At 39.6% G+C, this 17,468-nt stretch overlaps 1 protein-coding gene across 1 annotated transcript in view; it reads left to right on the top strand.

Moving 5' to 3' along the window:
* RAPGEF5 (Rap guanine nucleotide exchange factor 5) overlaps positions 1–17,468 on the top strand; it is a 228,835-nt gene that overhangs the window by 105,406 nt on the left and 105,961 nt on the right. The window contains exon 8 of the mRNA XM_072764532.1: positions 9,925–9,998. Within this exon, the coding sequence (XP_072620633.1) occupies positions 9,925–9,998 (74 nt within the window). The remainder of the gene's footprint in view (positions 1–9,924; positions 9,999–17,468) is intronic.

The following is a 17,468-nucleotide window of genomic DNA, read 5'->3' as shown; positions in this document are numbered from 1 at the left end:
GTCATTATGACAGGCTGAACTCCCCGTAGGAGATTCAAATCAGTTCTTGCTGAGATTGTATACAGTAAATTTCTTGTTTCCTTTGTTTTCATTCTCACTCCTGTTCAATTCGTTTTGGACAATTTAAGTCTTCCTGGTGTATTGAAGCAGGTAGAGTCAGACCTGGGTACTTAAGCATCTCCCCCACTGACTTCCTGTGTGATTCTTGGCTAGTTAGTATCTCTTTGCCTCAGTTATCTCATCTGTGAAATGAGGATAATCATAATAGTGCTTGGAATCTGATCAAGGAAACCAACCATACACCTGCCCTAACACATCCTTGGGATCACCTAAATAGGATCTGATTTAACTCTGATTTCTATATGAAATGAATCAATTAACTGTTAAGTGGTAAATGGATCCTGCTTTGGTCAAGGATGCTGGTTGTATCTACTGGAAATGTATTAATGTTCCTTGCTGGGTTTGAATATGGCTAATAAGTGTATTTTGTCAGTGCACATACACACATTGCTGAAGTCCCACCAAGGCAGCCCCATCAGCCTGTGGAATTACTAGCTTTTGGCTGGCAATGAGTGGTCATTCTGAAACCAAGTCATGCATGGGCTGTTGCTGGATTTGGGCAACACGGTTTTATCCATATCCACAAGTGACCTCTTTCCTCAGCAAGAGTGCTGGAAAAATTACATGTGTGGAAAATTAAAAATTAAGCATGTCAGTTAAATTGCCAAATGACATGATTCAAAAGAAGCCAAATCCTAAATTCCAAGAAAAAGAATTTATTAATAAATGGTTAAAAATGTTTTGTTACATAAAAAATTAAATAAACATTCTTTAAAGTTCTTTTATTAAAAAAAAAAAAGTTCTTTTATTCATAGAAACTAAATTTCTCACTAGCCCTACTAAAAATGTACTGAGTAAGCATTTAACAAATGTTGGCATAAAGAGGTATTAAATTATTAGCCTACCCACACTGACCACATACCTCAGGCCAGCCTTGCCAGTACCTCCATCGGAGGGGTATGGAAAGATTCTCTGGGACAGCCCACATGGAGAACCTGTGTCTGAAACATAGTAGCTCAAGAGTTGTATATATTTAGCATAATGGTGGTGGTAGTGTCTTTGCTCACATCACCTTACTTGCTACTAAAAGCCCTCCAGCTCCTCAGCCTAACATAGAAACCCAAGTAACTTTTGTGGCCCTGTTCTCTAGTATTTCTAGTATTCCCCAACACTCACTGGGATGACTCACTGGTCCCATGTTAAATCCCTTGCTTTTCTCCACCTTACCTCTGTTTATACACTCTCTGCCTTGACTTCCTTTCTTCTCCTTACTTCATCCACCGATCAGAATCTACCTTTTCCTTGAGGCTCCTTCATAATCTTACCTGCTCCCCCAAACTGGATGTGACATTGAGTGTTTGTATTTACCTTACAATTTTTACTTTCTTCAGTTCAATAGACAATTACTTAGCAGCACTATGTGGTAGAAATAATAGGAAACCATACTCTCTCCCCTCGAGGAACTCAGGGTGTAGATGAGTAAAGAAAGAGGTTTATGTTGCTAACTATAAAACGCCAAGATACAAAATGTAAATGTACAGAAAAAGAGCTTTGTTAGGCCAAGAGGAAGGACTTTTCATTTAATCTAGGGCCTTGGGTGGCAGGTAGTGATCATACTCGCCTTTTGGAAGTGGAACTGTATGGAAGAGAGAATGCACGGGAGGAGAAGCTGGCTGGGAGGCTGTGGCAGGGCCCAGAGGAGAGGTGGTATGGTCGTGAACTCTGGCTGTGGCAGAAAGGAAGGAGGATGAAGACATTTCACAGGTGGAAGTGACAGGGTATAGTGAGAGGCTGACATGAGGGTAGAGGGGAAGGAAGAACATGAAGACACCTGGAGATGACAAACTAAAATTCTGCAGGAGGAGGAAGAGGCTTGTGAAATCTGGTGGACATGATGCTGGTGATTTCAGACCTTTGTGTCCTCACACCCTGGGGACAGAGGCGATGCCACTGCACTGTGATAGCAACTTGTCCGTAGCAGGTACATGATAGTCTGTGAAATGAAAATGTTCAGTGTGTAACTGGAGACGTGGTCTGGGACTCAGAGAAGAGGGCAGAGATGGAGACACAGATTTGGGAATAACCTGCATAAGCATGAAAATTAAAACCATAGGAACAGATAAGATCCCCGAGGAAAGAGAAAAGAGAGCCTGCGGGAAACTTGCATTTTTAGAGGGTTTGAGGATGATAAGGACCCAGAACACAGAGTTCTAAAACAACAATCTCAAGTTCAGCTCAGAGGCTAACCCAATTGGGACTGAGTAAAGGCAGCTGGGACAGAGATGTAGTAGGCATTGGTCAGCTTTCAAAGGGAAGTTCAAATGGCACTCTGGATGGGCCAGATTATAATATGGCATATCTTGATGGTGAATACTGAGCAATAGTTTTCAAATTTTAACACTAAAAAAAATACAGTGCTGAAGTGAAGGCTGTAAATGCTTTTTCCCTTACTTTTTAAAGAATAGAAAAGATTTGAGCATTTTGAAGCATTTGTGATTATATATTGGTAACCAAAAATAAACAGACTCGATCAGCATTTCTCAGTGCAAGCTTGTTTGCATGCCACCTCAGAGAGAATGTACTGCTTGCTGAATGTGGATGGAGCCTTGTTGAGGGGCCTCCTAAAATAAATATTATGGCTTTTCTCCAGGAATGGTACAAAAAATAGATGGTTATTTAGATAATGAGGAATGGAGCTCTGCCTCCTGTGGCCTGGAAACACCTCAGTATTTTCCTAACATGTTAAAGTCCACAGCCCACTGAACACACAAAACAGCCTGACCTAGTACATATCTCATCCACATGGGTGAAAAATACTCAATGTTACTAGTGGGGATGCATTCTGATGTTTAAATTTTATGCTCTTTCTTTTATATTATGTTCTGTTTCATTAGAAAAGACATACTGGGGGCACCTGGGTGGCTCAGTTGGTTAAGCATCTGCATGATCCCAGGGTCCTGGGATTGAGTCCCAGGTCGGGCTCCCTGCTTGCAGGGAGCCTGCTTCTCCCTCTCCCTTTGCCTGCCCCTCTCTACTACTCATACTTTCTCTCTCTCTCTGTCAAATAAATAAATAAAATCTTGAAAAGAAAAGAAATACTGGTCAAGACCCACATGAATGGACTTGTTGGTGTGTATTTTGACCCATACTGTACCGTTCCATCCTTGACAGACTTGAACCACCACAGGTACAGGGACGGCTAGTGCAGGTCACTTAACCTCTATTCTTTAACCTCTAAAGTGGGGATGACTTTACTTGTCCATATCTTCAGGTTGCGTGAACATCAGAAGAGATACTTGATGGAAATTTTCTCCCTATAAAAATGCTAGAGGCTAGGTTATATTCATTTTAATTTTTTGCCAAGTATTCAGTGAACTCTTTTTCTTGACTGTATTTGCTGGTTTCTCACATGGAGACTTGAAATGCTTAATTTTTATCTGTAGTAAAATTTTTAGTTGGTTTGTAAATTTAAAAAAGAGTTTGGTTTGTAAAGAACACTTTAAAGTATCGTTACCTAGTGTGTCATGATCATTCTGTTTAATATTCTGTGAGTGCGGCTCTTTCTTACTTTTGCAAAATTGACCAGAAATTAAATAAGCATTGTTTTGAAAGGATGTCAGGCTTCTTTATGTTTAAGTAATAATATTAGTAGAGTTATTAAGACAATTTTCTTAGCAATCATCCTAGTCAGTCATGAGAGAAAATCTGTTCTGAAGATAACAGGAAAGTGATGTTAAGGCAAGCCCTAAAATCTCGGAGGCTGTCTATGGTAGTTCATCTTGAATGGCTCTTGGCTAACTTACAAATAGATTCATTTAAACTAAGTACTCTTAGGTGAATTCATGCTAATTAGTCCACAGATACACTTAGTTCTCATGTGGACTCTCATGTTTGTTGCTCAAAATATATGCTTTAGATCTTGTGCTTGTGACTTTTGTTGTGTAAGTTATTTTCAAAAGCCTTTTCTTGGTTTTAAACTCTGTGTTGGGAGATAAGGAGATGGTTTGTGTTGGCAGAGAGGGAGGCTCTGAGCCTCCCTTGGTCCCAAAAGCTGTCATTCCTGTGTACGTGATCCACTGGAGGGAAATGTCCCAGAATCAATATTTGTGTAGGAAATTTACCCCCCAACCTACTCTTACTCTGATCAGATAAAAGAAAATTCAGCTAAAATAATCTAAATAACTGCTTCCTCCTCCTTCTATCACATGAGCTACACCACTAGGAGGCATGAAGAGGGAAATTGTCTTTTTATGTATTCCTTGACATTAATCTTCATAATCAAGGGGTCACCAGAACACTCCTTTTTAGGTGACTGTGTATTTCATACATGAGGCTTCCCAGGGTGATCGTAAATCCTCAGAAGTCCCACATAAGGACGTTTTTGTTCCCAAGAAGTATATGTGAACTACTGGCTAAAATGTATTCTTGGAATCATACTTTTTCAGTGTTTCCAAGAAAATAATGTTATTTATGTATTGGAGGAGACCACACTCTTTTTCTTGCCGTCAGGGTGCTGCAGTTGAGAGTCTCCATTGTGCAGACTGAGATGGATTGCTAAGTTACCTTTGCCACATCCCTGAACTTTTGTTTGTAGTTCTTGCTCTGTGAATCAAACTTTACTGCTGGGCAACTAATGTCGAGGTCTTCAAAGATGTCATGAGAAATGTAGTGCTGTTGGTTGGAGGTAAGCTAGAAATACAGAACTGAATGTTTATCCCAAGTATGCTTTTATGCGAATCCCGACCTCCTTTGTTTTTATTTTATTTTATTTTATTTTAATTTTTATTTATTTATGATAGTCACAGAGAGAGAGAGAGAGAGAGAGAGAGAGAGAGGCAGAGACACAGGCAGAGGGAGAAGCAGGCTCCATGCACCGGGAGCCCGACATGGGATTCGATCCTGGGTCTCCAGGATCGCACCCTGGGCCAAAGGCAGGCGCTAAACCGCTGCGCCACCCAGGGATCCCATCCTTTGTTTCTATTTATGTGAACTAAGAATTATGCCTAAATCTTAAAAAATAGTGTTAGCTCTCAATTCTGAAATCGTTATTCATTCTTGCATATCTTATGTTGTAGTATAATGTGAAATAATAAGTGCCTACATGGCAGAATGTTGTTTTAAAAACTAAAACATGGACAGGATGGTTTCTGCTCAAACAGTCCTGCCTTTGCATCCTCACTCCTTCACAATTTCTAGGACTTAACCGACGGGGTTGTCTTCTGGCCTCAGAGTATCCCTTATCAGAGCCTTGGGCCTCTGGGCCTTTTCACTCAGGACTTGGTGGACTGTCATCACACCCTCCTGCACAATGGGTGTTGATTTGCCTGGCTGATTGACATGGGAGAGTCTTTGTAACCATGGTTTTGAGCAAATATAAAGGCATCACGAATGGCCGGGCTCAACTATTCTGGTTCCTATAAACTTTCCTCTTTGGAATAGCGTCTCTCTCCATCTTAATTGCTTATAGACCAAAATGCCAAAAGCACACTTAAAGAAGATATCCAAAAGCTTTCTCTGCACTTCTGACATTTTCAGGGACAAGAGAGATACAGAGTTTACTTGATCTTTCTACTTTCCAGAAATGTAAGACCCTCTAGTTGTTCATTATTCTTTCAGATGCTCTGGTTGAGTTTAACTAGATAATTGGGGAAGGATTTAATCTTCCCAATTCTACAGACTAACCTATGTGGCAGAGGGCTTCCAGCTACCTTCTTGAGGTGCTTGGCAGTGTTGGTGCTCTATCGTCTGGTTTAAGCTGTACTAAAACTGCTTATTGGTATAACTTTGCTCCCACCTTCTGACTAAAACACCTTACCCCTATCACCCCATCTTAGCTCTCCTTTCCCCAATTTTTTTCCACTTTTCTGAACCAAGGCAAAGGGACATTTCCACATCAATTCCACACATACTAGGCACCTGGGAGGCAGGATCTTACTCTCAAATATGCATTTCTCCCATCACCAAGAAAGGTAAAGAAGATAAGCAAGTGCCAGGAATGGGCCAGGCCGAGCAGTAACATAGAGGCACAGAGGACAGGCTGAGGCCCAGGGGGAGAGGACCGGAGAATGCCTTCCCTGATCGTGCCAGCCAGAAGCCATCCTTCCCTCCATATGGCCCCGAGGACACAGCACTCTGTGGCATGCAGGAGACTGATGGCCACTGCTAGATTGTCCCTTCTGGTCAGAATCACATCTTAGATAGCTTGATTTTCTTTTTCAGCGCTTGACCCATTGCCTTGCCCACAGTGTTCTATCACTGTTTTCTGATCAAAACTCTGATTGAACTTTCCACTTGTTCAGGATCATTCCCATTATAGGAAAACTGCAGAACCCTCTCAGTGTATATTCTCTTCTGAGAGAGAAGCACAGGACCACCCCTGGCTGGTGGTGCTGCCTTCTGTGGTCTCCCAGTAGGAAGCCTGTATCTTTTTGCACTTGCCTATTGTAAGTCACTTTGTCTCCAGACTCTGTAACAATCTCAGTCCAGCTCCCCTCCGGCTTACTCAAACAGACATTCCTGAGCTACAGATTCTAAATGGAAGCTAGTTACTACCTCCCCCCACTCACCTGATTAGACCTTATTACTACTGACTGGTCAGGGAAGGAGGGTCACTGACTCTGTCCCCTGACTTTGGCAGAATGACTGTCACCTAGGGGCCATTGGGGTTCCTTTCCTGGAGGAACACCTGCCTGTTCTCTAGGGACTAGACCTTATTTTCCTTCTGTGCTGCAGTAGAGCATGTTCTCTGTTTTAAGCAAACATCTATGAGAGACAGCCCCCTCCCCCCAGAAAGAGGCCCCAAGTAACATACAACCCGGTAAGGTTATGGACAATGAATTCTTTCTGCTGGAGATCACTTTCTACAACTAAATCTGAGTTTTTCTGGGGGTTTTTTTTGTGATGAAAGGGTTGCCCTTTGGTAAGGAAAGAGATATTTTAATCATAGAGTTAGACATCATGGAAATCCAACCCAGATTTTTTAAAAGCATGGTCCTCTCAAAAGAGAAATAGTAATGACAATAACATTAATGATGACAGCAACAGTATGGCAGATTATTAAAGGAAATGAATTAACTTGAATGCTGTGAAATGTCTTCTCTTCAAAAATAAAAACAAAAACATGAATTTAGTTGGGAGAATATTCCAAAATTTAATTTTCTTCATTTTCATCTAAACTAAAACTGTAAAGAGCAAAATTCAAATTAAAGCATCAAGTGCTAAGACAGGGTTCACACACGTGTGGGTGCACTTGTCCCACATGAGTGGCCCTCCAGAATTGCTCCCTATTATAGGTTAAGGAAAGATTTATTTCAGTTAGTGAAGTTATAGAAGTTAGTTCCTTACTTCTATAGCAATGCATTTTTTCAAAAAAGTTTCCATGCCTAGCATGGAGCACAATTCAGGGCTTAGGCTCACAACTCTGAGCTTAAGGAGTCGGATGCTTACCTGACTGAGCCACACAGGCACCCCCAGCCAGTACATCTCTAAGTGGAATTTACAATGTTATGCTGTATTTTTCTCTTAGCATTCTTGACTCTAGTTTTTCAGAGAACATATGAGCGGTTTTTTTTTTCTCTTCTTAAGTTTCCTCATAATTGGGCAACCGTAGCAACAGGGGACCCCCTTTAAACAAACATAAATTGAACTTTTTGCTGAAAATAGAAGAAAAGCTTCTATCCACTTCCGCTGTTCCTGTCTTGCCTTTAGATGCTCAATGATAGGAGTTATCCAAGTTATTGGTGGAGTTTAACAGAAGAATTTCCCTCCCCTCTTTTTTCATAAAGAGTTACGAAAGAAGTAGTTTCTGTAAATAGATGTAGGCAAGTTGTGCCATTTGGGGCACTCAGGGAGCAACTAACTGTTCCTCTAGGTGGTTTCTACAGAGCTTATGCTGTGTGCACTGTGTCCACAGCATTTTATATGCACTCTCTGCCTGGTAAGCCCTGCACAGTAGGCATGAGAGGCATACAAAAGCCAAAGGTACATGAAATGATACTTTGAAAAAGTACATAGCAGAGAGCACAGTATTTGAAAGTCCACAAAACAATGTGAACTTGAACTCAGGACATGAGCTCATGGTCAGCAAGATAGGTAATGTTTTTGCCTTGCTTTGGATAGAGAGGGCAAAGGAAAAAATGGCATGGCAGATACAAAGAATAGCTTATTCTACATAGGAGCCATCTTTGATTGCTTCTTGTTCTCATCTTCTCCAACTACCCAACCATATTCAGTGCACTGGCAAGTGGTGTCCTATTTATTTATTTATTCATTCATTCATTCATTCATTCACTCATTCGAGAGAAAGAGAGAGGCAGAAGCAGGCTCCATGCAGGGAGCCTGACACGGGACTTGATCCCGGGACCGTGGGATCACGCCCTGAGCCAAACGCAGATGCTCAACCACTAAGCCACCCAGGTGTCCCACCATTTTAGCTAAAAATTCAGCTCAAGCCCTCCACATTTCTTCAGCTCATCGCCCCCTCTGTAGTCTAAGTCATTGTTATTTCTACGCGAGATGCCAGTAACAGTCACCTAACTGGTCTCCTTGTTTCCTTTCTTACTTCTCTTGAGTCTATTCTCCCCAAAGAAGCCAAAAAGAACTCTTGAAAATATACATCAAATCATGTGATTCCCAATTTAAAATTCCTTAGTGGTTTCCCACGTTCTTAGACTAAAATCTGAATTCCCTGAGTAGTCTGTGTTCTCTCTAGGTTTGTCTCCTGTCCCTCTCACCTGTCATGGGTGGCTCCATCTCCACCTTGTGGGCCCAGCCCAACTATGATTTCTCCAGGGACACCCCCCAGTTCATTTTCTGTCATCTCCCCGTTTATTATGACCTTTAATGCCATCTTATTTTTTAATTATTATAATTATTATGATTGTTATTGTTAGTTATAGTAGTAGGAGTTGCTGTTCATCGGCTCTCTTCCCAGCAAGGGTGTATACTTCATGAAATCAGGGCTCGCCTGCCTTGTTCTAGGAGTAGCCTCAGTGCCAGGCCCATAGCCAGCACTCAATAAATATTTTTAAAGTGAAAGAGCAAACTGTACAAAGAGGAAAATAATCAAATCACTCTGCTTGGGTCAGGGTTGTATTGAATGTCAGCATGGAGTTGGAGATTAGGAGGAAGCTAGAGAATTCAAGGAAGACCTTCAATGATGAACAGAGAATTCATACTTGATAAGATAAGCTTTACATGGGCCAACGTGTGGCATTTGTTTTGTTTTTTGAGACTGATTATTTCAGCAGTTGTGCCCCAGCTGGATTGTATTAGGGAGAGGGTGGAATTAAGAGCTCTGTGTTAGAGATGATTGCACCAGCACAGAAAGGGTGACAAGGACTTAGATAGGGAGATGCTGGGGAAAATATGGGATAAGAGATAGATGCATGAATCCACAGTCCAGAATTTTATGGTAACAATACACCACTGAGCAGTCTAAATAGACAATATTATGCTTTCTGTTTTAGGCCACCATAAACCACCAGCCAAAAAACCCCCACGTTGTTTAAAAAAAAAAAAAAATGTTCTCAGATAAACTTGATAGAAGCTTTCAGCTACACCCCAGCTGCCTCTGGCTAAAGCGTACTGACATGCTGATATCAGGATGGATTTAGGTGGAGAGAAGAAATGAAAGCAAACTTTTCCACTGCCATTGATTTAATAAACAAGTTAATGTAAATGAAAAGTGCCCAGTGTAGTTAAACTTTCATCCAAATAATAAAAAATTGTGCTGATATTTATATTTTGTGAATCTCCCTAACATTGCTTTTTCCTGCCAAATTACTACCTGAAAGAAAATGATCTAAAACTGTTTTCTTATGATGCTCCATTTTTTAACATTCTTTTTCTTTTCTTTGTTTAAAGCAATTGAACAAGATGAAGAAAACAGTGACAAACGCGTAATTGTGTCAGAAGCTGGAGGAGTTCCAGATTCTCAGGTATGATCAGTTCTGTGCCCGTCTCTCACTGCACTTACTTGTCTTCTGTATTGAGAGTGGTGACATAATGCAGGTGTTTGCAGATGATACAGGTTTGGCTTTCTGTGTTCTGTAAAGAGTGGAATTACTGGGAATAAAGTACTTATTTTTGATAAAGAGGCATTTGACAAGAAGGGCCCTAAATTTTAATTATAGTTTGATTCATGAGAAAGGGACAGATAGGCAGGCAGGCATTCTCCACTTCCCAGAGAGAGTAAGGAAAGTAAGTGCAGAAGCAAGAGAGACCACCTTAGAGGAGACCACCCCCCTGGAGACAGCAGAAGAATCAGCTGGCTGACAGCGTGGCAGCTGGGGTTCGGCCAGACGGATGAGTGTGATGCCTCACCCGCCCAAGATTCTGTGCCAACACCTAGTATCTAACTAACAGCATGGATATGCTTTTAGCAGCATCTTACCTCCAAATATTGTGGCCTAACAACTTCAGATACCCTAGTGCTATCAAATGCTAACTCGATATAAATCAGAGCATGTAAAGATTCTTGGCTTGTCTGACCCATTGCACTTCCTTTCAAGTTCTAAATCTGTTGATTCTGGTCGTAATTACATTAGCTTTTTCAGTCAAGATGGCACAGGCTGTATTATTTCAATAAATTGATAGAAGGAATTATTGGGAGTTGTTTTACTGTGCTAATACTGAAAATGCTGCAATTATCATTTGTACTGAAATTGCATATCAAGTTTTCAAGCAAACGTGGGCAAGAATCCCTAACATGGTATGTTCTACACTTTCTCTAAGATTTCTTAAATCATTGAATTATTAGACAGATACTTCTAAAGATAAATTGTTTTTTTTTCTTTGGTTTTGAATTTATCCTGTGGGCCAACGTCTGTTTTAATGCAATTCTATTTCTGTATCTTAGGATATACAGACCTGGCTTTTCAAGATTTTGTGTTTTTTTTTTTTCCAGTAGGAAAAAAAGTATAAGTATACATCTATAGGAGCTACAGAGGGTCAAAATCATGAAACCAAACGAAACTAGTGAATCGATAATTAGATCAGGAACAGATTCTTTTTAGGTTTGAAAGGCAAGAGTTAAGTTTGCTGGAGACATAATTGTGGGTTATAGGCCAAGGCCTTGGAGGAAGGAAAGTAGCTGTTTCCTCATCTGTCACCTCATCTGACACATCTAAGAAAGCCTGACCTGCTGCCACAGTACAAGCACCAGTTTTATCCATTCGATTCTGCAGGTCCATCTTTCCAAATGTTCTGGGTAGCATTCTCAGTAGATCAAGTCCTGTAGGGTGAGCTCAAAGAAAACTTTGAGAATTTTATTATCAGAATTAGAAACATGTGTGTACACGTGGGTGTATACATTGACACTAAAATTTATTAAGTTGACATTTGGTGTATATACATACAATTGATTGAGCACAACCCCCCATGATCACTGGTATTTTACATTATTGCAATCTTCAGAGCATATTTTAAGCAAGTAGAAATTGGTTTCTCATGCCTCCCTCATCCATGATGAAATCTATCACTATGGGGAAATGCCCTCAGGCTATTGAAAACTGGGTATGTAAAGGGTTAAGGTGGAGAGACTGGGTCTCATACACACATTTCTCACCTGCCCCACAACTAATTCTCTCCTCATATGTTAGCTTCTTTCTTCCTTTTCTCACTAAAAATATCTTTTCTGCCTGAGAAACTCCCTGTTTCAATGCAGTGCCATGTGGGTGGAGTGAAGCGAACAGTCCTTTATGCCTTTACACAAGCTCCTTAAGCGTCTAAACCTGTGAGTTCCTGCAGGGTAGCATCACTGTCTTTGTCACCATAGTTTCCTTGCATGTAAAGTCTGTGCAAGTGACCAGCATGTTTGGTTTTCATCTCTGTAGAATAGAGATCTTATAAAGTTGTCTTGAAGTTGGAATGAAGCAATGCAGAAAATGCCTGCATTTTCATTATGATTCAATAAATGTTAGTTCACATGTGGTATCGAGGGCCAGGCAGTTGGGGCTCTCCTCCTGGCTCTGGGGCAACTTATTCTTCCCTGGCCTCCTAGCCCTTTTCCTTAATAGTACTGAGAGTTCACTTGGGCAGCGCTTTGGATGCAATAGGCACTCGCCTAAGCTCTTTTCTTAACTTCACAACAAACCCTGTATTTACCACCATTTTACAGACGAACTGGTAAGTCTGGCTCTGACATCCTGGCTTTTTTTTTTTTTTTAATATTTTATTTATTCATGAAAGACAGAGAGAGAGAGAGAGAGAGAGAGAGAGAGAGGCAGAGACACAGGCAGAGGGAGAAGCAGGCCCCACGCAGGGAGCCCAACATGGAACTAGATCCCAGATCTCCAGGATCAGGCCCTGGGTTAAAGGCAGCGCTAAACCTCCGAGCCACCCAGGCTGCCCTGACACCCTGGCTTTTAATGCCTGTACTAAACTGATTTTCTAACATCTGTAAAATGGGGATAATTGTTGGGTTGTTTTGAAGATTAGCTGAATATATGTGAAAGAAAACAGCACCCAGCACATAGTAAGTACTCAAAGAAGTCAGCCTCTATGAACTATTATCATGATCATGATCTTCTATCGCATTCCTTTTTTGGTTTGAATATTTAAGGCATCTAACATGGCTCAGTTGTAATATTACTCTCTGTCTACCATTATGGTATTTTTACATACATAAACATTCTAGACTCTCTTCATCATTCTATATAGGACTGAAGGATTAAAGAATTTTTATCAAAATATGGAATTTGGGGGGCACCTGGGTGGCTCAGTCAGTTGAGGGTCCAGTTCTTGATTTCAGCTCAGATGATTATCTTAGGATCATGGGATCAAGCCCTGTATCAGGCTCTGCACTCAGCACAGAGTCTGCTTAGGATTCTTTCTCCCTCTCCCTCTATGCCTCTCAGCTCTCTCTCTTTCAAATAAATTAATCTTTTAAATAAAAAGGTATAGAATTTTGGGGATACCTGGATGGCTTAGTTGGTTAAGTGTCCAGCTCTTGTTTTCAGCTCAGATCATGATCTCAGGATCATGGTATCGAGCCCCACATTGGGCTCCATGCTCAGCAGGGAGTTCACTTGAGATTCTCTGTCCCTCTGCCCCTCCACCCCATGCTCATGCTCTCTCTATCTCTCTAAAATAAGTAAATATTTTAAATTAAAAAAAAAAAGTATAGAATTTTTGCCAGGTTCTAGTTTAGGGCTCTTACTGTGATATTCAGTGAGTCATTTATAATATATTAAACTTTGGAAATTCTTGCTTTGCTTCAGGTCTCTATTGACCGGTGGATTCCATAATTATTTTCACTTCTTCTATTCTCCATTCATGTCAATCATTTTAATATTAAGTGATGGTGACTGTTAATTGTATCAAGTAATTGCCAAATATTTGATGATTTATTAGTAGCCAAAATATGATTTATTTTTTAATACACAGAAGAGAACTGTTAAGGCTATGATAGTGATCATAGAAAACATGATCATTTTAAATCCTTTACGTTGGAATTGATTAGAATTTGCCTTTTTTCCTTCTTTATTATTTGTCAACTTTGCTGCCCAACTTAGCAGTGCGGTCAGTAATGTTTACAGACCTGAGCTATAATTTCAGGTCCAAACAAGACAATATATTGATGTCCTCCCTACTGTAGTTTGAAAGTTCAAGGAATCAAGTATATGAATAAGTGAATCTTTTACTTCATTTGCTATTTAGTATATAGTATATGGCAATGTTTTTTTTAGTTTTATCAGAAGAGAGAATTATGTAAGTATAATAGATTAAGAAAATTTTGAGGGAAACAACAGTTAGAAATTCCATAGAACTATGGCTTCTGCCTCCTTCCCTCTCCCACCATCCCCGCTACTGTACTCTTGGCTGGATGTAATTTTATACAATATTTGTGTAGGATGGGTCTGTCCAACCAAAATGATGCCTTAACTCATGTAATTCCAGAAAGGAGGAGGATCAGAGAAGTGAATCTCCTTAAACTTGCTGCCTCAAATGTACACTGAGGGGCCAAGAGTCACAGGATGGATCTCTGAGGCTCTGTGATGCCCCAGCATGGTGTCTGAGGCATGTACTAGTCGATGCCTTGGGGATTAGTAAATGCCTCACGCTCCCCATTATGTGTACTTTTCACCTTGGGTGCTGTGTGGCCCTTTCTCCCAAGGAAAATGTATATTTTTCTAGCCCAACTAGGAAAAATTTTTTCATAGTTTTTTTTTCTTTCCCTGAAGATATTTGAGAAATGAATAATTGCTGCCCTACAAAATAAAATAGTGCCATTATTATTTATCCATTTATAATTTATTATTATATTTAATATATTCTATTATAAATATTATGATTATATAATTCACATATGATATAGTCCATTATATATTACATTAATATATCCTATATTTTAATGTATTACATATTATGTATTATTAATATCATACACTATTATTATTATTATTTAGTGTGAATTATCTTCTGAATTTTCCTGGAAGAGATTCTTAATATTTGTTTTTTAGAAAATAGGTGCATACTGTTAAGTTATGTAATGTGTCTTCCCAACCCATTAGTCATTTGAGTTTTCTGTTTAAAGTAGCAAAAAAATTACTTTATGAATTTCTGTGTGAAATTGTTAAAGAAATGACTCTATTAGGTTGTAATGAATAAGGATTTATCCAAATACCCTGAATTTGTATTAAGTAGCATTCTCTTCCTGAAAAAGTGCTTACTTGAAAAGTGGGCTCTTTCATCCTGGTTTTCCTTCTCTTTTGCATGATGTTTTATGTAAGTGTTTTAGAGAAAGTGATTTTTAAAGTGAAGATAACACAGACAGTGTTTTTATACATAAACTGTGCTCTTTCACCTTTTGTCATGAAAGTTATCATATATCATCCTTGTTGCCTTTCCTAAGGGAATCCTGGTCAAGCACCATTTTACCGCTAAAAGGATGGACCCAACATTTTTATGACTCTGCTTAGAAAGGAAACAGACTTTAATTTACATTCATAACATTTCTCTTCTCAAATACTGAAAATCAGTATTTTCAGTATTTGAGTATAATACTTATATTTATAATAAAGTATAAGTATAATTAATAATACTTTACAGAGATTTTTTTTTCAAAGCATACCTTGAAATAAGGCTCTTAAATAACTCTTCTGATGGTTCCAGATTAATCTTTTATTTTTTTTCTTCTGGCTTAGCAGTGTTAGGTAAACTGTTTATAATTAATTTCATGTAGACAAACTAAGTAGTTCAAGAAAGCGAAAGTCTAGATCAAGGGCTGTTACTTGCTTCTCCTGCCCTAACAAATCTCTCAAAATATATTAATAAATTCATGGGTTTCTTGAATTAAATCACTAAATTACAGAGCTGTGAAAGGGAACCCCAGAGAACATCTGGCTTAGTGTGATGCTTCCATAGAGGACTGTTCTTATAAACTATCTAGGATGCAAAGGTATCTTTCTGGGCTTCAACTTCTCCAGGGAATGAAGAAGCATTCATTACCCTCCTCAAAAGCCTTTTTTGATAGTTGTTATGTAAGGAGTGCTGTAGAATTGATTATCTTACAAAAATGCATCTAGAAATTATGCAGAAACCAGAAAATCAGGACAGTAATATTCCTTTTGTAATTAGAAGATGTTTAAATTATAAATACGGAATAATTAAGTTACTCTGAAACCCATTTTTAAAAGTAATAGCATTTTGTGTTTAAAATACATAATTTGGGGCAGACCCTGGTAGCTTAGCAGTTTAGTGCTGCTTTCAGCCCAGGGCGTGATCCTGGAAACCCAAGATCAAGTCCCACGTCAGGCTCCCTGCATGGAGCCTGCTTCTCCCTCTGCCTGTGTCTCTGCCTCTCTCTATCTCTCTCTCGCGCGCGCTCTCTGTCTCATGAATAAATAAATAAAATCTTTAAAATAAATAAGTAAAATAAAATACATAATTTGTGCACTCAAGTATGTTTCTAATAAAAATGTATTTCCTTATTAAAGAAGAGTCTATATTTAGAATCCTAAGCATATGATAATAATGAATGTTTAGAATTGCTTAAAAACTCATATTCCCACAGAAACCAAAAAAATAGTTAAGACATCTTAAGTTTTCACTACTCAGTCCCATTCTTTTATTGCTGATGATATTACCAGTTGTTTTAGAAGAATGAATGTGATGGGGTGCCTGAGTGGCTCAGTGGGGTTGAGCGTCAGATTCTTGGTTTCGGCACGGATCATGATCTCAGGTGGTGAGATTGAGCCCTGTGTCAAGTGTGGAGTCTGCTTGAGAGTCTCTTTCTTTCTCTCCTTCAGCCCCTCTCCCAACTCATGCACACACACTCTGTTTCTCAAAAATAAATAAATAAAATTTTAGGGTATCCCTGGGTGGCGCAGCGGTTTAGCGCCTGCCTTTGACCCAGGGCGCGATCCTGGAGACCCGGGATCGAATCCCACATCTGGCTCCCGGTGCATGGGGCCTGCTTCTCCCTCTGCCTGTGTCTCTGCCTCTCTCTCTCTGTGACTATCATAAATAAATAAAAATTAAAAAAAAATCTTTAAAACAAAAACAAAAACAATAAATAAATAAATAAATAAATAAATAAATAAATAAATAAATAAAATTTTAAAAGAAAATATAAAAAGGAAGGTATATGGATCTGTCTCCCATATATACAAAGGAAAGACCATCTCCAAATGGGAACACATGCGAGCTTAGCCCAGTTAACTCTGGAACCTCTGCTGGTGCGAAGTAACAGGCTCAGTCTCGTGCCAGTTTATTTCCAAGACACTTTCTTCTGTGTGTCCTCTGTCCTTGGCCCCAATCCCACACACACCCTCTATTATACAGGGTGCATGGGGGAGCAGAGAGAGTTTAGGACTAATCCATCACACTGTGGAATAAACAACGCCAGGGCAGGTCCTAAGGTTGCAGGGTCATGAGCCTCCTCTCTCTGCTAGCAGGACAACATGTTACACACTGTCAGGATGACATGGATGGAGAGAGAAGAAATTCTAGCTGGCCGACTTCATTGAATTTTTTAGATAACAGAAATTTGTTAAGTGTCAAAGCTTTTAAAGGATGTTAATCATTTGTTTATAGGAATTCCCCCACAAAGTTTCCTTGTCTTCTTAGTTTAAAGGAGGACATTTAACACCACTGATCTTCTTGTACCCTCTTTGTATTGATTAAAAGTGCCTCTTCAAGATCAGTGCATGTAATTAGTGTTATATAAGGTTATGGGCTCCATTAAAATCCTGACAAACAGAAATATGCTCCAAGGAGGATGGCTAGTATGGTGAAAGAATCTAAAAATAAAATCAAGTGGACCCTTAGTAATGCTTGACAATCTTATTCTACTTCCCTTGTCCTCTTTCCTCCTGAGTCAGGAGGGGGCAAACCGTAGCCTACTCCCTGTTTTTGTAAGTAAAGTGTTACTGGATCACAGCTGTGCTCTTTCACTTACCTATTGA

Source organism: Vulpes vulpes, chromosome 7 (assembly GCF_048418805.1).
Source record: "Vulpes vulpes isolate BD-2025 chromosome 7, VulVul3, whole genome shotgun sequence".
NCBI lineage: Eukaryota > Metazoa > Chordata > Mammalia > Carnivora > Canidae > Vulpes > Vulpes vulpes.
This window is presented reverse-complemented; position numbering and strand designations above follow the sequence as displayed.